This window comes from Urocampus carinirostris, chromosome 7 (genome assembly GCF_059441175.1).
Source record: "Urocampus carinirostris isolate Australia breed hairy pipefish chromosome 7, RoL_Ucar_1.0, whole genome shotgun sequence".
Lineage (NCBI taxonomy): Eukaryota > Metazoa > Chordata > Actinopteri > Syngnathiformes > Syngnathidae > Urocampus > Urocampus carinirostris.
This window is the reverse complement of record NC_142355.1, coordinates 21,905,664-21,930,398: the sequence shown is the minus strand read 5'-3', so window position 1 is coordinate 21,930,398 and position 24,735 is coordinate 21,905,664. Positions and strand designations below refer to the sequence as shown.

General features: G+C 40.5%; 1 protein-coding gene across 1 annotated transcript in view; it reads right to left on the bottom strand.

Moving 5' to 3' along the window:
- megf11 (multiple EGF-like-domains 11) overlaps positions 1-24,735 on the bottom strand; it is a 208,907-nt gene that overhangs the window by 10,199 nt on the left and 173,973 nt on the right. The window contains exons 16-23 of the mRNA XM_088340142.1: positions 17,806-17,940; positions 14,399-14,527; positions 12,544-12,672; positions 10,933-11,061; positions 10,712-10,840; positions 9,213-9,437; positions 4,705-4,877; positions 4,565-4,628 (exon numbers count right to left, since the gene is read on the bottom strand). Of these exons, the coding sequence (XP_088196268.1) occupies positions 4,565-4,628; positions 4,705-4,877; positions 9,213-9,437; positions 10,712-10,840; positions 10,933-11,061; positions 12,544-12,672; positions 14,399-14,527; positions 17,806-17,940 (1,113 nt within the window). The remainder of the gene's footprint in view (positions 1-4,564; positions 4,629-4,704; positions 4,878-9,212; positions 9,438-10,711; positions 10,841-10,932; positions 11,062-12,543; positions 12,673-14,398; positions 14,528-17,805; positions 17,941-24,735) is intronic.

Below are 24,735 nucleotides of genomic sequence, written 5' to 3'. Positions count from 1 at the left end.
TTTTGGCACTTTTTTCGGGTCTTTTTCAATAATTGCAAATTGTCACACGTTCCCTCAACTCGTCCAGTCGGCAAAGGTCAAGATGGGATATTTTCAAAATCAAGGAGAAGAGACTCTCGAAAGCCCTGAAATCAGCCAGAGTGGTCGGAATCAAAAGGCACCGTAAAAACACACACTGAAAATTAAAGACCCTTTACCCGAATGATAGATTTTTTTTTTAACTTATTATTTTAGGAAAATTCAAAAAATAATGAAAATGAATAATGATCAACTATCTGCCATGTAGAGGACTGAACTGGCACAGGTGCATTTCCCCTAACCTTTTCCAACCACCGATTCTGCCAACACAATGAAAGACTTTCCACTCGTCACAAGACCTTTCCGTCAGGGTCCTTCATCGACATAAGGTGACCAGATCCTCCAGCTGTATAATAAAGATTTAAACCTCCAGAGTGTTCATTTGTAATCAAAAGATTAACGCTTTGCATATGTGTGTCATCAGATTTATTTAATTGTGTGTCCGTATGAAATTATGCCCATTGTCAACAATTATTACAATCAACCAATTGGAGAACCTTATTTTGAAAAGAAGAGGGTAATCTAGGTGATAACAAATTGTTGCACCAAAACTTCATCGACCAATTAAAATAAAGAGCCAAGTTTATTCTTTTCTAAACTCGTCTCACCTTTTTGGAGCACCACCTACGTTTTTAGATCTTTATAAAAGAAAACAAATGAAAACCCCCTTTTTTTTTAGTTATTCTGAAGGCTTTTTACCGTCTTTTAAAGGTTTAATATACTTTCATCAAGACACACACACTCGAATTTAGTTTTCCTTTACTAATTATCTACAGAAAAAAATTGAATTGAACAAAAAACAAAACAAGAATAACAAAATTAAATAAAGAAAGGTCGAAGTTGGAATCTTAACTGGCACCATTTAGATAGAAAACAACGATGGCTTAATTATCAAGGTATTGTGATTTGATAGAATTCCCCCTTAACATCACACCAACACCAATACCTAACCCTATGAAATGGACTGTGGTTCTGGTTAGATGAAGGTAAAGGACCAGTCTGGATGTTTTTGACAGCCAAGCGGTGAGGGACCCTCAAAGCTGGGGCCAGTTGGGACGAGGACAACAGAATGCAGTGTTTTGAAGCCATCGTTTGCTATCGCTCGCTGTGTCCCTCTGGGTTGGCCGCTTTTTTCAATATGGCTTGGGCGCTGACCAGCAAAGTTCTCTGGTTGTTGAGCTGGGACTGGGTCAGAACCTTTTTGGTTGCGTGTGGGCCAGGATTTGGTACTGCGCTGCTTGTTTGACCAGACCTCTTGCCTGCTTGTCTGGCTAAAAAAAAAAGAACTTTTTTGGGCCGCTTGTAAGCCAGATCTCTGGTCAGCTCGCTGACTCCTTTTAACCTGGATTGCGAAGTGGTAAGCATTCTGGTCCCCAGCTCTGGTCTGGCCAGACCCCCTGTGGGGAGTTTTCACTGCAACCTTTGATATGCACATGTAAGATAATGCCCCACCAATCTACATTTACCCAGTATCTACCCGATAATTTAATCAATGTAATTGAATTTAAACACAGTATTCAATCCACACATTTTGACATTGTTTGAACTTTTTTTTAACATTGCAAAACAGAATCCTGACCAACCATTGAACGCGCTACAGAAGCATGAACAGGAACTCCAGCCGGTCATAGAATACAGCACTGCTTACTGACAGCAGCAGTATCTAAAAGAGAGGTGGAAACACCTCTCTTTTGCTTTTCTTCATGCTCCTCTTTCTCTGCTAACAAGATGAAAATTGGCGTCACCTGTGTTGGAGGAGAGAAACCTACAAAACATGCAGTATGTGCGGCTCTCCAGGATCGGGTTAGCAACCCCTGCCCTAGAGGGTGGGCCTGGTTGGCTTGCTTCATGGTGCATGCGTTCTTGGCTGCCCTCCCCATGTGATCCTTTGTCCGACCCAAATATAACTAGACAAAGTATAGCGCAACACACTGTTTTGGTACTGGACATGAATATTTTATTTTGACATGATCATTTAAATTAGTTCATTACCATAAAACCGGGTTTTTTGATCAGTACTTTTTATTCCTGGTTCAAAATTTCTTTCCTCCTTCCCTTTTGCTAACAATGCGAGTTTACCTGCCGTCGTGTACATCGTGCGTTCTGTTTTTGACTTCGCCTCATTTTAGGTATGTTATAGTAACTTTTCTTCTTGTGTTTTTAGGCACTTGTCTTGCAATTAATATAGAATGTTCCAGTTAGCTTCCGTTAGTATGCGGGCTCCTGCAAACTTCCAGTTTTGTTTGGTCTAGGTTAGCCCAGTTAGCATTTGGCTAGCTGTCCAGCCTGTAGGGCTCGTTGTTTTTTCTCCCGGCCGAGTTCGTGTTTGTTGCGATCATAGTGTTTTGTTGTTGGCTCGTGGTTATCCTGGCTGCTTACTGCAAGTTTTCGGTCAGCCGTTTTTTTTCCCGACTATCGGTCTCGGCTTGTCTTCTATGGCAGCCAGCTAGCCTGCCTGGTCCCGGCCGATTCACCTAATGTTAGCTCTCTGTGTCATTTTTGCAGATTCGCCACGTTTTGGCTGTTCGCCCTTTGTCGTATCATTTCTTCACCCACCTGCAACACAACGCATAGCCAATCCACACAAAAACTACCTAAACTTGGCCTAAAACACTCAAAAACCTTTGACTAGTTAACATGTAAACCAATAGGGTGAATGGTTTGCTCGGGTTCTGGTGTGCTTCATATGACGTCAGAGGTCAGGAAGTCAAAGACGAGACCGACAATGCAAAATGCATTATCTCGGAAAATAATTGGAATATACCAATGACATATGTATCGATATGATGCAAAAAAATCATGCGCATTTTTCACACATTTTTTAGGTTTTACAATTTGGGAATCTTTTCAAAAACGTCACAACAAGGCAAGCAAAACAAAAAAGAAAAAAGACATACACATTAGTCATCTTAACTTTTCTTATACGTCCTTACTTTGACAAGAGGAAAAATTACTTTCCATTTTGTTAAAGGAAGCTCATTATTACTTTTTCCAATGTCACAGGCTGAAAATATATAAAAAAAGTAACAAAGGAGATGTAAATAGACTGTGGTTCATATCTTGATTGGCCTGCGGACATTTTAAGGTAGAAAAAAACAAACAGTGAGAGCACTGATAGAAAAAAAAGTGAACCAGAGAACACTAATGAGGACGGCAAAAGATTGGGTGACTTATTTGACATTTCTTCGAGGAATAATACGAGGCAAATCCTTTTTGCATCCTGATCTACAAATGAACACTATTTTTTTTGTTCTTTTCTTTAAACAATTTTGCATTGTTTTGTTAATAACTTTACACCTTATGCCAAGCGGTTCAGCTTATGGATGAATGGATATTATCTGACTTCATATTAATTGTTCATTAATTACTTTTCTTACAATAATGATAAGAAGGCAGCATTGCAACCTTTTCCCAGTCTTCCTCTGACTCTTTTTCAGGTGCTCACAATCAGCCAATTACGCAACCCCTACCATAAATACTCCAGCCTCCCATTCTACTTTGCTGCTTCCTCTTTTTGATCCTGCTCAAGACTTTCACTCGTCCCAAAGACCACTTTCCCCAGTTTCTTTCCCATGTCTCTTCTCCTTGACAGTCCTCTCCTCGTCCCAAGATCCTCACTAGCCATCTTCTAAAAGGTACTCCTTTTCAAGACTTTCGCCACCCCAAGATCCCCTCTTAAATTTCCCCCTCTTCAGCAGTCCCAGTTCCTCTCTCCCTTATGAATAGTGAATTGCTTTTATTGTTTATTGAATGAATGCCCCCAATGGGAGTTTGATCACACCCCCGTTTCACGTCTTCTTGCATCCTACGTTTGGGTCTGCCTGAAATCCTGCGACATTTTGGACTGTCAAGGGGGCAGGAACAAGACAAGTGCAGTTTTTTTTACTCGTAAGGCCGTAATTTCCCTCTGTTTTCTCAATTGTTGCTCAAAGTTGAGGATTCTGAATTCATTGTAACCTTCTATTAGATGAGCAAAGGAAAAAAATATATGTCTATCAAGCAATGATAATCTCCACATTCCACCTTCTCTTGATTAAAAAAAATTCAGTCAGCCCTCAATGTTATGAGTACTTCTATTAACACCAGCTATTCTCTTTACCAAAAATCTGACAATGAAATGGATTAGCCAGATTGCAATATTCAATATATTCTATATAGTGAGTATTATTTCACCAATTATGGATGATTCTCACAAGCCACATTTCTCCAGAGTCCAGGGGCTGATAGCTCTAAGCATCATAGAGGAATCCGACACAAGGTTGAGAAGGCATTCTAATGAGCTCTCTCTGACCCGTCTTCTATTTAGAATCGCACTGCTCTCCTTCTAAAACGCATATAAAATGAAACCGAGAGCAAAGGTTTCATTTCTAACAAGGAGACTCCGGTTCATCTCCATTCGCGGTGGGGAGTAAGGGCTGACTAAAAACGTGCACGTTTTGACCTCAGTGGGCTTCTTCTCAAAGTCGCGACTGACGAGAAAACTCACCTAGGTCGTTGATGTTGCAGTACGCCCGCCAGTCGGAACTGTTTCGGCTTTTCAGAGTGCTGGACTGCGATGGGGTTAAGAAAATGCAGATTGATTGAATGCGGGTGGGAAAGCGCAAGTTGTGTGGCTTACGAGCGTACTTTGAGGGTAAGCGCGGGGTCCAGGTTGCTGGAGACAGTTGACACCACGTTGCACTGGGCCACGGTGTGGTAGCTGGAGTTGGAGAAGCATTGGCTGCCTGCACCACTGCCGCTGCTGGGAATGGGATTGACCTCGGCCGAGCCGGTCTTGATAGCCACGGTGCTGCCGCATTCTATAGGACAATTTAGTCATATAGATATTTCTATACAGAACAGTGCAAAAAGAAAACAAAAAAGCCCTTGCCCCGCTGGCAGAATATTGCAAATTTTAAGTATTGTATTTCCTGCACTATAAGGTGCCCCAAATCTTTCGTCTGGTTATCAATCCTTAATACTTTGCAACAATGCGATTAGTAGTCTTATTGTGTTTCAAGTTGGGAAAAATGGGGCAGGCAACTTTATGGTTGGGCAGGGAACATTTCAGAGTTGTCTGCCCCGGTGTTTGGTAACTCTTTGTCATGAGTTTCAGATACTGGTGTTACTGAAGTAAAAGTACTGTTACCTCGTAAAAAATAATACTCAAGGAGAATTAAAAAGCAGTCATCAAAATAATTATTTGAGTAAAAGTAAGTGCTTGGTGTGCACATCATCCATGAAGAAAAAAACCCCAGAACAATATAAAGGATCGTGGGAGAAGCCCGACCAGGCATGAATTAAAAATTGACATTTTGAGCCCGAATCTGGCCTGAATTTTGGGACCAAGATCTTACCGCTAAAAGGCAGACACATTACCACTAGATCAACAGCTAAACATATGACGTATGAATTTGCATATTACATTCTGATAGGCTAAACAGTCTCTCAACTTTGGCGCTGATATCTAGCGTTGAAGTGTGTTACTCAGGTAAACGTACTGTTACTTTAGAAAAAAAACACTCAAAAAAAACAAAAAAAAAACCCTCTAAATAATTACTTGAGTAAAAATAAGAGCATGCTGTGCAGCTCACCCAGAAAGGAAAAGAAAAACGGCAAGAGAGAAGCCCAGCCCAGCCTGACATTTTAAGCCACAGTGCCAGAAACACTGATTTGCACGGTAGGCAAAACAGTCTCTCCACTTCTTTACTCGAGCGTCAATAACCTTTCGGTTTAATATGTTTGCATATGTAAAAGAGCATGTAAAGTTTTTTTGATGAAATACTTTTTTTCTACATTCTCAAAATGTTTTTGTAAAGAAGTTGAGAGACTGTTTAACATATCAGAATGCACTATGCAAATCAGTGTTCCTGTCACCGTGAGTAAATATAGCGTGATAATGAGATAAGGTGTTATGCCTTGTCGTATGTAATTTGATCCACAGGTTGTCTAGCTCTCACAGAATCCCGTTGCATGCAATGTTTTACAATTTAGGTCACGATTATTGATTTATTGATACAGTGATATGCCGGAAACCATGTAACGCATAAATATTATGCTTTCCTGATCTTATGTGTGCCTTATATTCTGGGAAATACGGTAAATATTTCTCATATAAAGATAAATTATGCTGTTTTTCTGATCAAATAAGGAAACTCATCCTGAAATAAGTAAAATGATCTGCTCATTTTGAGATATACAGTATTTGCCATCAAGTTAAGAGAAAAAGATCTTGCATTCTTGAATCTTATACCACACTATATTTTTGGAGTATAATCCCCTCAATATTATTTAGATGATAGAAACTGCATGCCAGACCCACCACCTCAGCCCCCTTAATTCATCATACCTTTTTATATTATTATATTATTTCATTTGACTTTTTTTGTGCCTGCGTTTTTCAGAACGCGTCACATTGCTATTTCTAACTTTGCTGGTTTCCTGACTACTTGAGTCAGCCTGGAGGCGAAAATATGTGGGAATGGGGAAAGTTTTACAAAGATTTATACTGGAGAGCACAAATACACACAAACGTTCACACACGCACACACGCATTGGAATATATTTGTTAGCTTTTCAGTCGGTTCAATTATGTTCCCTAGTTTTTCTCAACAGGCAAACTTGTTTTCAGTGGTTTGTGGGCCTTTGCCTTAGCAAAACAATGCTGAGAAAATCAAAAACCCGAGGGTCGATTACACTCCTTAACATTAGATGGCGACAATGCCCTTAAAAATGTGAGTTGACACTAGTCATTTCATACCACAGAAAAAGACTGGTATAGTTTGTAAACGATGTTGAGAATATATGATATATGGATTTTATTATTGTGAAGAAAACGTTTTGGATTTCATTCAAAATGCAGGAAGCTGTCATGATTACTCATTGCCCTCACCTGTGCCCGCTCGTTTAGTGTCAGCTGCTGCTCGTTGCCTGATTGATTCACCTCCTATTTAAACTCAGTACTCCAATCACTCCTTGTCAGTCCGTCAGCAAACCTCCGCATACGTAAGGCAGGCACTTTGACTCTGGCTCCCGTCGGTCCCGTCTTCATTCGTATCCTACTCGTCTATTCCTGATTTCACGTTCTTCTCCGGCTATCGACCCGTTTTTGCCCACCGACCACGCTCTGATCTCCCGCTCCGGCTATCGACCCGTTTTTGCCCACCGACCATGCTCTGATCTCCTGCTCCGCCCATTTGACCAGGCTCCGATCTCCTGCCCCGGCAAATCCACTGACTTTTGCATTCCGATCTCGCTCCGATCCCGTGAGCTGCTTGCTCTTCCTGTGCAGCAAGCACCGGATCACTGGTGTTTGTTTCCTCAATATCCCAATGAACTTTTATGTGAAACGTTACGCGTTTGGGTGTATCATTTGTTCTAGTCCTGACACAAGGACCACTGCAATAGACTATAGGCGTCAAAATGTCAACGTTTGAACAAGCTAGCCCTCTTAACTTTTTTTCTGTAAGGGAAATTATGGTCTAAAATGTGTCTTTTATATGATATTATATCCAATATATACATTTATACAGTGGAACCTCTGTTCTCGACCATAATCCGTTCCAGAACCCCGTTCGAAAACCGATTTGGTCGATCACGGAAAATCGTTTTTCCCATTAAAAGTAAGTTAAAATCATTTTAATCCGTTCCAACACCCTGAATTTTTAGCAAGAACGTAAACATGAAGCTAACCCAGGCTAATCGTACGTTCGCGTTAGCGTAATCTTCCGTACGAAAGATTACGCTAACATGAACGTGTTCAAATAAAAAAAAAAGGATGATGAATAGGATTTCTTACCTTTGTGGTGGACGGTGGGGAGAGAAAAATCATCAAAAGTTTTTCAACCTCTTCCAAAACTTGCGGCAGTTGCTTTCCTTAGCCGCATCACTCGATTTCACAGCCTCCTTATTCTTTACTATCGTACTGATAGTAGATTTAGCCATGCTGTATTCACTAGCAAGATCGGAAATTCGTACACCTCTTTCAAATTTAGCTATTATGTCTTTCTTAAAGGCAATAGTTGGACGAACAACTTGTTTTTTTTTTTCACCTGTCCTGCGAGCACCGACTTTCTTCGGAGGCATAATTAGGGGCTAAAACACCCGTACGCCGCTCAGCATCGCACCCTAGCGTACTGGCGTTCGAACTCCGATTTTTTGACCCAACAGCGAAGCAAGAATTTCTCAAAATTTTTGGTTGAACACCGATTTGTCCAAACTGAGAGGCGTTAGAAAACCGAGGTTCAACTGTACTTATTTATTTATACGTTTATATTTCTGTAGTGCTCAATAAGTGTGTGGTTTTACGATTTTGCTGGCGCTTTCAGGGTCGGGAGAGTAGATTTCCCAAGCCAAAGGAACTTTGTCTTTACAACTTGGGGGCCGCTGGTGGGCTTCCTAACTGGAACAGGAACACAGAGCTCCTTTCTGCTAACCCATACAACTTGAAGGCCACTTTGGGGCCTGCTAGCTAGCTAATCAAGATGGCCTTGACATTGCCGAATTCCAAGTCGAGAGCTTGCTTTTCTCCTCACAGAGACGCATTTTGTACATGAAGATTACTCATTTATTAAACTCGCATGCCATCTAGCAACCAACATTATAGAGTTTGACATCGGCACCCCAGACTTGGAACAATTCTTGTTTAGAATTGTTTATTTTTAATATTCAAGAAAAAATAACCAGGGTCATCTCTACTTATGGTATCGGTGATTATTCAAGAGTTGAGTTCTTATATTGATCATCCGCAGTATGTTTCTTGACTTAAATTTGAAAGTTAGCTGAGCTTGCAAATGTTGATTTCTTTTCAGGATTTTTTTTAGATTGTTCCTTTCACCGTTCCATGAAAAAATATTGAGTAGAAAAGAAATGGAATTGAATGAACTGAGGCAGTTCTTTTTTCCTTTATGCAAGAACAGCTCCAAACAACAAATACTGCACCTGCTGATTTCTCCTTTACTGTTACATCTAAAGTGTGTTGTGTTATTAATAACAATAATAACAATGAACATTATTTTAGAATATGAGAGGATGTTCATTGGCAGTAGTTATCCCGGCCTGTTAAATTTGGTCAGGCGTACATGATGAAGTGCTTTTAACAAAGAAGCACCGAAACAAATTTCGAGTGTGATGAAAAGAAATACGGCATTGCTCACCAGAGAGGGAATAATCAGTGTTTGTCATTGTGTAGGACACACTGGGCTGAATATCGTGTCCTTTCTCCCGCTGTCTCTGTCTGTACCATACAAACAGGCTTAGCATGGCCATAATGATGAGGAGGAGAAAGATGACGCCCATGACGGCGCCTGCAGATTGGCGCTCCGAGCCGCGAGCCGGGCTGATTTTGGTGTACGGGTTCAGCTCTTCCATCATGAGGGATGCTACGGACATGGGAGGTATCACATTATTGATTTGCACTTTTTATGTCATTTTCAATGGGCAGCAAGTAGCTACGAAATAAACAGTACAGGTGGATATTGTTTCTTTAAGGGACAGTGTGTATTATCTGAGGCCAGCTAGTGGTGAAAAAACATCATTCATTAAAAAAAAAACAATATTGATTTGAATAAAAAGCAAAAAAACATGAACTATGATACAAAGGTGCATTTAAAAATATTGCAATTATTTTACATGACATGAGCCTCACCAAGAGGGATCCGACATACAGACGGTAATATCTGCCTCTTGCTGTTACAGGTGACTAAAAACCAAAATCCTACAAAAAAGGCCAGGCATAAAAAATGAGAAGAAAAAAGGTGAGATTTTGTCACTCAGTTCCCGTAGTTTATATTCTTCCTTGTGCTTTTCAGGAACTCATTTTGCCCTACATCATTAACAAACAACAAAATTGTAAGTACAATATAAAATAAAAATTAAATCAAGAGGATAACCATGTTGCAACGGATGTAGCATTAACAAACAATACACAGATATTGTCAACAGGAAATATACTGTTGGCCATTCATAAGCTATACAATATACAATAAATGTGTTTTAAGCCTAGATTTAAACAGTTCAACTGAGGTTGCAGATGAAATCTCAGAGTGAATAGCATTCCACAGCACCGGGACCAGGATGGATAACGCTGTCGAACCTGCGGACTGGTCCCTTCTCAAGGTTTTTTCATTTTCCTCATGTTGAGGTTTTTGGGTTATTTCTCACCCTCATGTAGGTTTTAGGTCAGGGGATGGTGAAATAATAGTCAGCAGTTTGCAATAATCTGTGGTCTGTAAAGCCCTTTGAGACTCCTTGTAATTAAGAGCTATACAAATAAACATGACTTGACTTGACTTACAAAATACAGTGCCATCTAGAGGTCAAATAATTCACAGTACCCCTCGAGTTATTTTATACTAGCTGACTCCAATAATTCATAGGGGGACATCTTTGTAAATGAGCCTGACTTGCCGCTATTACTTTTTTCCTTTGTTAAGTGTGATCAGTATTAGAATAATTTTTCAATAAAACCCCCAAAATATGTTTGAAACGTGTTAAATTGACAACTTTGTGCGATAATTTATCCAATTTAGCTCTTCTTAAATAGGATTTTTTTCATATTTTGACTAATTCCTCTGGCACACGGTTAAAAGACTACAACTCCCATACGTCTTTCCAACCCAGCGGTTTAGTTAGAGAGCATCGCTCGACTTCTCACCTTGATCACAGCGGATTCCTTTATATCCCATGCTGCAGTAGCACGTCCCAGTCACGTGGTCACAGGTAGCATTATTTAGACATTCACACAGCTGCTGACAGCCGTATCCAAATGTTCCGGCTTGACAGGCTGAATGATGGAGAGACACAGTAAATTGATTTATAGCCCGCCTCTTTTTCTAATTTACTTGGCGATTCTGGAAAGCGACGGCCACACTCAACTCTGCTCGCAACTGGGCCCGATGTAGCCGGTTCGACAAGCGCACACCCCGGTTATGTGGTCGCACTCGGCGCCGTTTTGGCAGCGGCACACTTCGGAACAATCTCTGCCGTAGAAGCCCGAGGGACAGCCTGAGATGGACAAGATGGAAGAGACGGGAAGACCACGTTGAGAGCCAAATACGTTTTGCAAGGCAACAGCTAAATCAATAGCATTCAAAGTGTGCGCGGCATGAACAATAAGGGACGACAAGAATGAAAACGCATTTTTCTGCTGCAGCATAAGACGCTATTATGTTGTTCGTGAAGTAAAGATGTAATTATAAAAGTACATTTTGACATCTTATTACAATGACAGAGACGCCGACTGAGAATGCAAAAGAGTCAGATACCTTGGATGAACTACACAGCAGCAGCTTTGCACCCATTCAGGCATATCAATTTTTATGTTGCTTTCAATCTGAATCTAAATGATAAAGTAGCTTCAAGCAACTGGCCAGATGTTTCAAATGAGTCTGCATTTGGCTCTTGCAATTTCAGCCATACAGCCTTTAGGTCATTGTTTCTCAATCCTTTGTGAGGCAAAGTAAACCATTTTTCATTAAAAAAAAAAAAACAGGAGGACCCCCCCCCTAAAGAATACTTTAAAAAGTGTAACTCTCAAGTCTTTAAAAAAACACCGAAACTATCAAGACAGGCATAATTGTAGTCAATGTTTTTATCAAAGTGTTCATCTTTTCGACCCGGCTCTGCCCCAGAAGGTGGTTCACGTTGAGCACAGGGAAATACATTTGGTAAGTCACTGTGTTGTAATTTTATATTTTTTCTTTTCTTTCTTTCAATTTTAAGAGTGTTTATATTATCAACATTTATATTTTATTATGTGTTTTTATTATATTGTAATAAACTATATGTAGCAAAATGAGGTAAATTATTTGCCAGCGGAACCAATTTTCAAGTTATGTTATTTAACTCTGTTCCACATTAAAAAAATACTTTTAAATTGAAACCCTCCCCCCTTTTTGCACAAACATCATTTACAAACAAAATCAGTTATCAAACTTCATACCTGCGCTAATTCCTTAATGTTATAAAATAAAAATTTGCCAATTTGCCAAATATGACATTTACTCCGGGCAGCACATGTGCGGCACAGTTCTAGGGTTTTGGGAACCTCCTGTGTGGGTTTAAATCCAGCTACCGGACTTTCTGTGCGGAGTTTGTATGTCCTCCCCGTGCTTGCGCAGGCACTCCGGTTTCCTCCCACATTCCAAAGACATGCATTTCAGGTGGATTGGCCGGTCCAAATTGTCCTTAGGTGTGAATGAGCGAGTGAGATGTCTGTCCCTGTGTGCCCTGCCATTGGCTGGCAACCAGTTCAGGGTGTCCCCTGCCCACTGCCCAATGATTGCTGGGATGGGCTCCAGCACCCCTCGCGACCCTACTGAGGATAAGCGGTGCAGCTAATGAGATGAGATGAGAGATATTTACTCCACTAATGACTGGAATTTTAAACCACAAAATTTCATGTTATCAATAACAAGTACAATTTGTATACTACGGCACGGTGGAACATTGCTCCATGTGACCTTGCGTTCTTTCTCCCAGACTCACGTTGAGTGCAGTAGAGGCCAGTCCAGCCAGGTCCGCACCGGCATTCACCGTCGTAAGCGCTGCATTGAGCTCCATTGTGACAGTTGCAAGAGTTGAGGCAATCTGGGCCCCAGCGATCCGAAGGACAGGCTGCACAGGAAGATTCACTATTACATATGCACCAAACTGTAAATTAGTGCGGAGTCAACTTTTCTATTATTTATATCATGCTGAACATGCTAACCCCCAATGTCTAAACCAGGGTTGTCAAACTCATTATGACTCGGGGGCCACACGATCGACCAAACATTCCCTCGGGGGCCAGACTAGTAGATAAGAGAGAAATAAAGAAAGAGAGAAAGAAATAAGATAGAGAAGGAGAGAAGAGTAGAGAGGGTGGGACAAAGAAAGAGAAAGGGAGAAAGAGAGAGAAAAGAAAGAGAGCGAGAAACAAAACAGATAAAAACAGAAATAGTGTGAGAAGGGAAAGAAAGAGAGAGAAAGAATGAAATCCAAAGAGAAATAAAAAGAAAGAACGAGAGAAGGAGAAAAGGGGAGAAAGAGAAAAGGGGAAAGCAAGAGAGAGCGAGAGAGAGAGAGAGAGAGAGAGAGAGAGAGAGAAAGAGAGAGAATAGAAAATGAAAAAAGGAAGAAAGAGCAAAAGAAGGTAAAAAGAAAGAGATAAAGAGTGAGAGAAAATGGGAAGAGAGAGAGAGTACAGCGTTTGTGAGAGGCACCTGGCTTTGGCAACATCAAATGGATATATTTCTACCTGCAGGTCGTTTTTTGCGGCTGGATTCAATCCCTGAAATGGCTTGATCAGGCCTGCGGGCCGCCTGTTTGACACCCTTGGTCCAAACCCTAACAACCAAGTAGTCCTTAAAAGTAGTTAGACCAAGATCATAATATCATTTACTGTATTTTCAGCATTATAAGGCACACCTAAGAGCCTTCAATTTTTTCAAAAGTTGACTATGCGCCTTACAATACGGTGCGCCTTGTGAGTGGATCAGTAGTAAGATTGGGCCTAAAAAATTAAACCCGAACCTGACCAAACCCGACGGATTAACTTTAACCCAAGGCTTTACTTCGGCTGTACATACTTCAGCGGCTGGACCACACATATCGGGGTTTACTTGGGGCAGAGTCCTTCAGATCAAGTGTGCATTTTGATGACATGCAGCAAACGGAGGTGAAAATGAAACTGAATAAATTGACACTGAAAAAAATATTATATTCTGCAGTTTACAAGCGGCAAGTAGTAAAATATTTGGCCGACAAGTAGGAAGAAAATTTGTAAAGCTTGTAAGCTATTGGCGAGAAGCTGAAATAACTTCTGACATGAGTGAGGTTAAAGGAGGAAGCAGCGCGTCTTTTACCCCAACACCGAGGATGAAAATGTATTTGGATTATGTGATTTGGAGTTAAAATGATAGTTTGGTAAGCATTGTCTTTATCTAATTAATTACTTGAATAAGGGTAAGTGCTTGCTATGCAGATCCTCCATGAAGGGAAAAAAGAAAAAACAAAAACAAATAGCATACCTCTGATATGGATCAATATTGAGTCGCAACAGGTCTGGCAACTACGCCATGCAGCCGCTGACTTGATTTTCCTTCGTAGAAGTAGTGCACAGTGCATTCTGGGATATATGTATATATACTGGTGTTTCATTTCCTAACCAATGTCTCAATCATCACTTCAATCGGTTACTATTGGCTAAAGTTATTCGGAGGTAAAGGAAGTGGGTCCTTCTTAGCGTTTACAGGCTCGTATAGGCGAAAGCGGGGTAAAAAAAAAAGATGTGAATCGCAAGATAGGTTGGTCAAAGAGGAGCGCAAAAAGCTTTTTAGAAGCTCAAAAGATTGAAAGACACCTTGAGAACAGTCATGCCCGATCCATCCAGGGAAGCACTGGCATGATCCATCAATGGGGTTACAAGTGCCGTTGTTGGTGCAACGGCAAATTTCGGCACAAGCCTTTCCGTATCTGCCACTGGGACAAACTGTAAAAAAAAAATATTAAACCAGATATTACCACAACTAAGAGAATATTTTAAAGCACACTTTTTTATTTTACTTAAAAAAAGTATGCAAAGTCTTGGTGCATGTTTTTAGTTGTAATGGGATTTAAACCTGGGTCACGGTGGTGGGAGCGCTACACTTTTACCACTGGAGTACTGGTGATATAGATGGCATATGAAAAGGCGTTGGGTTTTATCTTATTACCATAATATATTTCATAATTTGGTCACGATACAAAGTATACTTTACAATAGAATAGAATAATAGAATTTATTGTCATTGTAACACACAACAAAATTAAATTAGCTGCTGGTGACTAAAACTAGTGTGATAATGAGATAAAATCTACTACTTGTGAAAATTCACAAGTCTTCTAAACCACTGGTGGTCTATTGCTCTGAAAACTAATGATCTTGGCCATGTTGAAACAGAAGATATTTTATCTTCAATGACATTTTACTCTGTATGTATTATTAGAGAGTGTTATTTGGTTATTATGTATTTACTAAGTAATGCTATTATTTATTTTTTGACTTTTGTTTCATCAAGAATCCAGACGGGTTATTTGATTGTGGCTTTCTGGAAAATAAGAGATGTTTACATTTAGGCACTCCTGCAATCGTCACACTTTTACTGTTACAAACTGACCCTGGCCCCACATGTGAGAAGGGAAGAGTTAAGTGGCCCTCACAGGAAAAAGCTTAGAGATTCCTTGTCTGAAACATAAAAACTCAACTGTGAATTCAAAGAAAACTTGGTGAAATTTGACCGAAATAAAAAGGAAACTGAAAAAACCCATATACACAAAGTCTGAGGACAATGGAGTGACCCAGCAGGAATATGAAATGGTGACTAGGAAGTCTGACATTGGCCAAAGAGAAGGACAACAGTGTTTATTTGAGTGGACATGAAGTGATGCGCTTAGAAAAGAAAAAGAAAAAAAAAAGCCAATCACCGCCTCCTGTGGCCCAATTGCCCCATTTTTGCCAACCCGAGCGGAATGACTGATGTGCCACGGTATTAAAATAGACCATGTACACAGACCACCGGATCCATTTTTCATGAAATTAATATTTAAGCGTTTTGTGGCACTCTTCAATAAAAGATATCCCTTGCAATGAAACCTCCATTGTACTTTATTGTTGGGCAGTGTGACAGATTAGGCCCAGATGCTCCTTCAGCGTCAGGACGAGGGAACGAACGGCAGCGACAGGACACGCAGCACATCTAAGTTCTGCCATAAAGAGAATAACTTAGCGTCGTTGCATAAGGTGGCTGCTCTGCTCACTTTTTATCTGGGCTGATTTTAATGATTTCATTTCAGCAGCTCTCTTCGAGACCCCTTTCATGCTCCTCTGAGTGGGCTGTCATTAATGGCAGGAGGTTAGCGGCGCTGAGCGGCGGCTTGTGGGTCTGGTCGCATCAGGAGAGCTTCATTAGGCTCAGCCTGGCAGGACGACGGACGGGTGAAGATGCAAACAAGCGCTCCTATCGAGCGCTTGTTTGCGTCGCATTCGCTCTCCCTCGCTGTCTTGCACCTGCACGTCATTTCCAAATTAAGACTTCTCGGCCGTTCCGCCTGTTGTGTAAAACTTTGATTGGTTCAAGTATTCCTTAGTCATGAAAAAGAATTTGTTAAGAAAAAACCCCAAACCAAAACAGGATTTCTGCACTTAAGCAAAAGTTCAAAATTAGAAGACGTCAAGTCGACTGTAGGAAAGTGTCTCAAGTAGTTAGGATGAGACTTGGCTGACTTTTCTCAAGTTGTACAGTGTACAATTCAATTTATTAAATTTATTTGGTTACCTTAGGGAAATTACTTTTATAGTCAGTGCTGTTGCAGCAGAGCCGGGAGGTCTTCCTTCCAAGTATAAACCAGGGCCAACACTGCTAAGCTTCCAAAGATTTTCGGGTTGGAATGGATGAACAAAGGTCAACATGCATTTTTCAAAGCCGTTTCAAAATGGTTGGCGGACCATAGTTTGGACACCCCTGGCATCAGGGAAATTTATGTTATTGTCCCTAAAATTTTGTTTTCAATATTTCAGTTTTGACTATATAAATGCAAACCATTTACATATACATTTACTCTTAAACATATTAAATGCATTTACAATATCTGCATTCCATATGGTTTTAGTCATACTTTAAAACAAAACTGTATTCAAGCAGAAAAAGCAGATACAATTCTTATTTATAACAACTTTTGGGAAAAAGAAGAAAATTATTGCCCAAAATACAAACAGCAAAAAGCAGGCCATAAATCCCACCAATCGAGCTAAAAAAGGAAATCACGATACACACACAGGCCAGATCAAAAAATCAGAATAATTTGTTTACAAAAAGAAAGAAAAAAGAAAGTTAAGAAGGATAGAAAGTTAAGGAAAGAAAGTTAAGAAGGAAAGAAAGAAAAGGAAAAAGAAAGAGAAAAGAAAGTTAAGAAGGAAAGCAAGTTACCAATGAAAGAAAGAAAGAAAAAAAGAAAAAAGAAAGAAAGTTAAGAAGAAAATCAAATTAAGAAAGATTGAAAGAAAGAAAGAAAGAAAGAAAAAAAGGAAGAAAAAAAGAAAGAAAGAAAAAAAAAAGAACGATTTTCTAAACACTTCCCCCCAAAGTACACTAACAGAAAGCCAAGTATACTTCTAATTGTACACACAAAAAGGTCTAATGGATATATTTTTAAATGCGAGCTAAAGACGAGCTTATCCTTTTCAGTATACTGAAAAGTGGTTGGCTGGTCACATTTGTGCTACGTGTCGTATAAAAGAGTCTATCTAAACCCATCAGTGTTTATTTAAAAGAGTTACTTGTTTTCGCTCGGTGGCCTTTTGGGTATGGCGGCCGCCCCGAGACTGGAAGGTTGCTGGTTTGAGACTCAGCCGGGTCATACCTAAGACTTATAACATTGGTACCCATTGCCTCCCTGCTTGGCACTCAGCATTAGGGGTTGGAATTAAGGGATTTGGTCACATAATGACTCCCAACAGATCGGTTGGGTTCAAATAGACCCATGAGATCTCATAGTAAGAATGTGGATAAAAAAACTGAAACTGAAGAAACTGAAACTGAAACACTGCGCTAATGTTGCCCCAAACTTTATATATTGTTAAGCATCAACATAAGTCAAAATGAATGAAAAGTGATCTAGAATCATTCAGTATGAGAAAGTACATTATTAAAAACACCACGTATTTACAAATAAAACTGTTGTTTGATCTTTTTAACACTTGTTCCAATAACTCCAGTTGGATGCACTTACCTTGGCTGCACAAAGGACCTGAGTATCCAGACAGACACTCGCAGTGGCCAGTGACATGATGGCAAGGTCCCGTACTGTGAATGCACCGCGGGCATGATTGGCTGCAGCGGTGCCCGTAAAAGCCTGGAGAGCATGCTGCCGTCACCAAACACGTCAGAAAAGGGGGAAAATAAAGGAATTCAGGTTCACAGGGGAAAAAGTCGTGTTTCATAATCTTGCAAAATGTCATGTCAAAACTCCTCAAGGGAGTGCAGAAAAATCTGATGTTAAAGTATTAAAACAGGAGAGAGAACTGAGGGACAGCGAAGCGAGGAAGACATCAGAACAAGACTTTCAATGATATCACTCTTCCCTTGCACTACTTTGGGTGCACAGTGAAACATCAGGTTTGATGTTTGTCTACGTCTCGCAGACGCTTATCTGGAAATGTCAAAATTATTTCTTCGAAAGACTAGGAAACTTTAGGAAAAAGATGTGCAGGGATGTTCAAAGGGACAGTGTGTATTATTCGACAACTAGATCTCGGTGCATGGTGTGGTGCAACCAAAGTGCTAAAACCATAAGGAAGAATGCAAACTAAGGAGAATAGAAGTGACCGGCTATTTTACTTCATATTTTTGCGCAGCCTTTTCGAGGATTTGGGTACCCGTAGCAGTAAGATGGCGAGCTATCATTTCAGGGCTCTATAAGTTTGGCTCATGTTATGTGCCATACATGCTAGTTTCTCAATCTACCAGTATTTTGAAAATTTACATTCATATAATAGTTCAAGTATTTGTAGTTATATAACACTGTAGCGAATTTGGGTGGTAATTATCTTTACAAACAATTTTTAAAGAGCTGAGTTTATTCTTTATAAAACTCGTCTCAGCTTTTTAGAGCAGCACATACGTTTTTATATCATTATGTCAGGAAAACGGTGAAAAACCTTGTTTAGTTATTCTGAAGGGTGCCTATACACACTTTAAGGTGAATTATTTTTACGGTTTTGATGGTTGAATATACTTTAATCAAGACACACTCTCTTGGATTTATGGACTTTTCTTTTACTAATCATCTACTGAAGAAACTTGAATAGAACACAAATCAATAATAAGAAAACAAAGCAAAGACAGCAAAAAGTTGAGAACTTAAACTGGCACCATTTGGATAGACAACAATGTTGGCCTGATTATTACGTGATTGTATTTGATAGAGTTCCACATTTTACATCACACCAATAACAATACCGAGCAACCACGAGATGTTCTGCAAAGTTCTGCGTCGATGAAGGTGACGGTCCAGTCTTTATGTCCTCGGCTGTAGGGAGATGAGGAATCCTGGTAGGCTTGAGAGCCGGTTGGGACGAGGACCAAACGATGCAGCGTTTTGAAGCAGAAGTTGACTGCTGGTGGCTTAAGGCTTCTCTGAGGTCACTGGTTTTGTCCTACCGGTTTGGCTTGCCTGCTGATTTGGCAAGGTTCTCTAGCTGCTTGTTGAGCTGAGACTTGGTCAGGATGACAGTGCTTTGGTCCAGTTCTTCTTGTTTTTTGTCTTCTTGTTCTTCTGCTCTGTTGCCTTCTTGCTGGCCAAATTCAGACTGCCTTTGTGAGGTGAGATGTGTAACAGCTCTCGCTTCTGGTCTCCTGGGAGGGGCGGACCCCCTGTGGTGGGGTTGTCACGGCAACCTTAGATGTGTAAATGCAAGCTAACGCCCTCTCCCCAACCTCACATTCCACCAGTATCAGCCGGATAACATATATATGTGATTGACTTAAAACACAGTATTGACCTCACATATCTTGACATTGTTTGATCATTTTCTGATATTGCGAAACGTAATTCTGACCAAATGTTGAATACTCTACAACACACCCAGTCCATTTAAAAAGGAAGTTATGCAAATGAGCACAATGTTACATTAAACGTTGTTATGTTAGAATAGAAGTGGAGTATTAAAATAATACATGCAGACAATCTGCTTGAGTTGTACATAAAAAAAAATGAAATAAAACCGAATAAAAAATGGGATCTGTGGTTGCAACACTCAAAAAGTAGTTGCGTCAAAAATAACCCAAGTTTGGGTCTAAGGGGCCGGTCACACAGCCGTTTGTGGCTGAATCATGGCTAAAATTTAGCGTTTTTTTTTTTGCCCGTGGTTGCCCGGGATGGAAAATGCGCAAAATTGGCCAACCCGCTGTTCATCGGTGGTATGCCCGCAAAACAGACGCCGGCGACTGTTCCGCTTCCTCATCGCGTCATTTCTGCGTCATTTTCTCGTGTGGACCACGGGTATAAAAGCTCCCGAGCCGGTGTTGTGCCCAAATCCGACTCCTACGCAACACCCACACCGCCCCACCCCCTTGCGTGACTTAAGTGTTATTGGTCTATCTTCTTTATTCATTAACCATTATCGATCAGTTCATAATACGCTACAAGGCTTAGAAGCCGGGACTCTTACTCTCAGCCAAAAAGCCAAGCTAAGGTCCTAGATTTAAAGCCTTGCTGTGACCATTGCAAATGCACCAAAAGATTTATTCGAAATGAAGAGAAACTACGCTGACGGTGATCCATGTTCACCCCCTTGACGTCACGAGCACAACTGACGTGTGCTCGGCATTCGCGCTGTTTATACTTGGAGAAAGACGTTTGACTGTCACACGCGTAACACGCTAATTTCACGTAATAACACCGCAATACAGGCGCAGAACATGCTATTACCATGCTCCACCCACGATTACCCGCTGAAATTTCCCGTCCTACCCATGTGTAAGCACGCCCTGGCCGCGGCCAGAGCACGTCGTTCCGCGTCATTTCCACGTGAAAATTTCCGACCTCGTGTTAAGCACCGCTGTATCTCGTCTGAATGGCGATCTCAATGCGTCCAATAGCGTCCGCCTCAAAGGCAGAAATTTCTGGCCGTGATTCAGCCGCAAATGTCTGTGTGACCGGCCCCTAACATGGAACAACCCAGTGCCAGGGTTGATTTAAACCAAAGTTTTGCAGAAACAACTCCCACAAAAAACATATACCGGTAACATTTAATATTTTTGTACAAGAATATTTTACAAAATAAAACAACCTAGAAAAAATGGGTCCAATTGATCCAAGTATTTGGTTGGTCCCACAAAGATCGCTCTCGAACCTGCGGTTCTCTTCTTGGCTCTTGGGATCAAACCTAACTGTTAACTCCACTACTGTACACCACTTTGCTGAGATTAATTAAACACACTATTTTCATTTAACATTTCCCGAACAGAGCAGATCGAATAAAATATAGCTATGTCGCTATCTATCTGTGCAGATCACATAATTTTCTCCTTAAGAAAGCTTCCTGCACGGTTCTTTAGTAAAGGACCAGGAAGCTAGAAAAACTAAACATGGAAGTTATGTGTAATTATCTTTTTTTTCCCAGTATTGGTTATTCAATAATAAAGGTAATCACAACAGATGTTTAAAAAGTGCTCTGCAATCTAAATAGATTTTAACCCCTATTACAAATTTACAGATCTACAAATTCTCAAGGGTATTTTGTCCCCTAGGCATTAAATCCGGGGAAAATATACTTGTTGCTCATCTGAAATAAACAGTTAATTTCTCATGGTCCATTACAGATTAATAAAGGTAAACATACCTGCCATTTTCCTACCATGATCTTTACAGTGTAGTTTGAGATTCACTTATTTTTGAGTTCTTGAAACGTTTTTAAGATAAAAATAATGATTAAAACATGACATATTGGGAGAGGGCATTGAGGATGTTGTCTTTGTTTTTAAATCGCATTGTAGTTTAATTACATTGTACTTTGTTTTTACGTTGTATTTTGAAAATTATAGTGTAAAGCAATAAGTCGTGGCCATCTTTTGGCTAACAGTGGAATTACCAGGTAAAAGATACAGCCTGGACTTTATTTTTGGACATTTTCTTACTCGCAGACACCATCTTTTGGCTTAAGTCATCATTGCAGCATCTGTCAAGCTCCTTTTGTGGTGCGTGCAAGTAAGTAAGTGCATTTCTTAAAAACGCTTGAATAAACTTTTCCTTTTTCAACTTTTGTGGGGTTTGGGTTGACATTTGGACTCTACTTGAAGCAGGCCTTTTCTAATGTTCACCATTTTCACACTACTAAAAAAACATGGGGGCAAACATGAAATCACCCTTTCCCCTCTCGTCTGCCATTGCTGCTTCTAATGAGTTGTGTTTCCCGAACAGCGTTGCTAAAAGTAAGACAAAAGCAGAAAGGCACAGTGGAAAACAATTATAAAGGCTCTTTGAACTCTATTGGGCATTGACAACACATAATAGAGAAAATACTATACTTTCAACTGTCGACCACAACATATTATTGGTTCGTCTAGAACGCATTGGTATCTCAGGAACTGTACTCTCGTGGTTTAGGTCCTGTCAGACAGGATGCAATGTGTTAACTATGGCAATATGACCTCTAAACAATCTAATGTCACCTGTGGGGTTACTCAAGGCTCTGTACTCGGCCCCCTTCTTTTTAGTATTTATATGATCCCGCTTGGTGACATGATCCGCAAGTATGATATTAGTTTCCATTGCTATGCAGATGACACTCAACTGTATGTGCCACTGGAAAAAACTGGACATTTAAGTTGTGGAAATCTGGAGGCTTGCCTTACTGAGATTCAAAGATGGATGTCACTTAATTTTTTACGCCTTAACCCAGAAAAAACTGAAATGTTGATTATTGGTCCAGCTCACTGTCATCAGTTGTTTTCAAACACTACCCTGAACCTAGACAAATGTAATATCACCCATAGTGACTCGGTCAAAAATATAGGTGTTATATTTGATCCTAATCTGTCGTTTCAGTTACACGTGAAAAATATTACTAGAATAGCTTTCTACCACCTCCGTAATATTGCGAAGATTCGTTCGATGCTGTCCCAATCAGATGCGGAGGTTTTAGTTAATGCGTTTATTACTTCTCGGCTTGATTACTGTAATGTATTGCTTTCTGGTCTCCCGATTTCTAGCATTAAAAGTTTGCAGCTGGTTCAGAATGCGGCAGCTAGACTTTTGACTGAGACCAAAAAGTTTGAGCATTTTACTCCTGTATTGGCCAACTTGCACTGGCTCCCAGTCCACTTAAGATGTGACTTTAAGGTTCTCTTATTAACATATAAATGTTTGCATGGGCTTGCACCCTCTTATCTCTCTGATTTGATTTCCCCCTATGTTACTGCACGGAGTCTCCGTTTGGAAAATACCGGTCTACTTGTGACTCTGAGAGCCAAGAAGTCTGCAGGCTTGAGAGCGTTCTCCGTCCGGGCCCCGGTGCTATGGAATGCCCTGCCTCCGGAGATAAGATCTGCAACCTCAATGGAAGTTTTTAAATCAAGATTTAAGACACACTTCTATTCCAAAGCTTATGATTGATGCCCACCTCATATACTGTATTGTCCTGTCTTTTTCCGACTGCCTGCCTGGCTGATACGAAGGAGAAGGACGATTTGAGATGAGTCAGCGGACCAGCGCCTGACCTGAAGCATGTCAACCCCTGCATTTACAAACTGGCAGAGATGGGAAGCTGCGCCGTGGCCGTCATAGACTTTCTGGACTTGTTTACAGGCTGGGGGCGTCGTTGGTGTCATGCTTTTTCCGGACATCTTCAACATCTTACCTAATGTCTACTATTCTGTGTACAGTAATGCTAATTGTAATCCACCCTGGTCAACCCTGGAAGGGGGATTACCACGTGCGAGGTCCTTTCTCAAGGTTTCTCTTTTTTCCTCACACTGAGGTTTTTGAGTTGTTCCTTGCCCGCATGCGGGTTTAGGATCAGGTAATTGTGCAATTTTGTAATTGTAATCCTATGCAGTCCTTAGAGACATTTTTGTGATTAAGGGCTATATAAATAAATGTGACTTGACTTGACTTGACTATAAGGACACCGCAAACAATGCAACCCCACCTTAAATAGAGTTGAACGTTTTCTGGGCAAAATAAGATCTGGAATAGCAAGACTGTGAATCCATCAGCTATGAAAGGGAAGTTTAATGATGTTTGAAAATGTTTTTTAAAAAGAATTATCGATTGTTGCCCGTAGCGCTGTCTTCATTTAAGTGTAGAGGCAGGGGATATCATGCATCACCGGATAACTTTGTTATTGTTGTTCTGTTCAAACATTAGACACAGCTTGGTTGGACCTGCCTCCAACACTCAGCCGCAATTGATGTTTACAGGCTGGTGAGTAAAAATTCACTTCCAATCAGTGAACTCATCACTTGAGAGCGGCTTGAGAGGCGTTTGCGGACTCGAGGTGACACTCACTGTATGAACGCTTCACGCTCTTAACTGACCGGGAATTAAGGGTTAGAGGTCAGTGGGGTTTCTGCTGAAGAGGATTTGTTAAGGGAGTCACACTGTGATTGAATGATAGGCGTCTTGAGTGCATCTTCTTAGCATGTTCACCCTCCAACTGTTTATTTCTAAAGTTCAACAACATTTTTCTTGCAGTTAGAGAAAGGTGAGCCATTTCATAACTTGGCATGTTTTTCATTGTTGCGTATGCATATAATTTATTATTTAAAGCAAAGTACGCTGAGGCCAGTTAACAAATCAAGCAGTCCCATCAGGTAGGACTGGTGATTCGATACATGGACTGTCAGATTACACATAAAATAAACAGAACAACACATCGTTAGTCCATGTCTGTTAGCTTAGTACTAATGCATGACAGCAAAGAGTGAATGGTTTAGAGCAGGGGAACCAGCATTTTTGTAACTGAGTTCCTTTTTTGCTACTGATTAGTGCAAACGGCTACCTGTTTAAAATGCAGTTCTGAAATAACTATTAACCCTCTTGTTGTCTTAGGACAGGGTCTAACTCAGACCTGACCAGTGTTGGCCAGCTACTTTAAAACAAGTAATTAGTGTTACTCACTACCAAAAAGGAACTCAATTACTTCATAGTAAAAGTAAA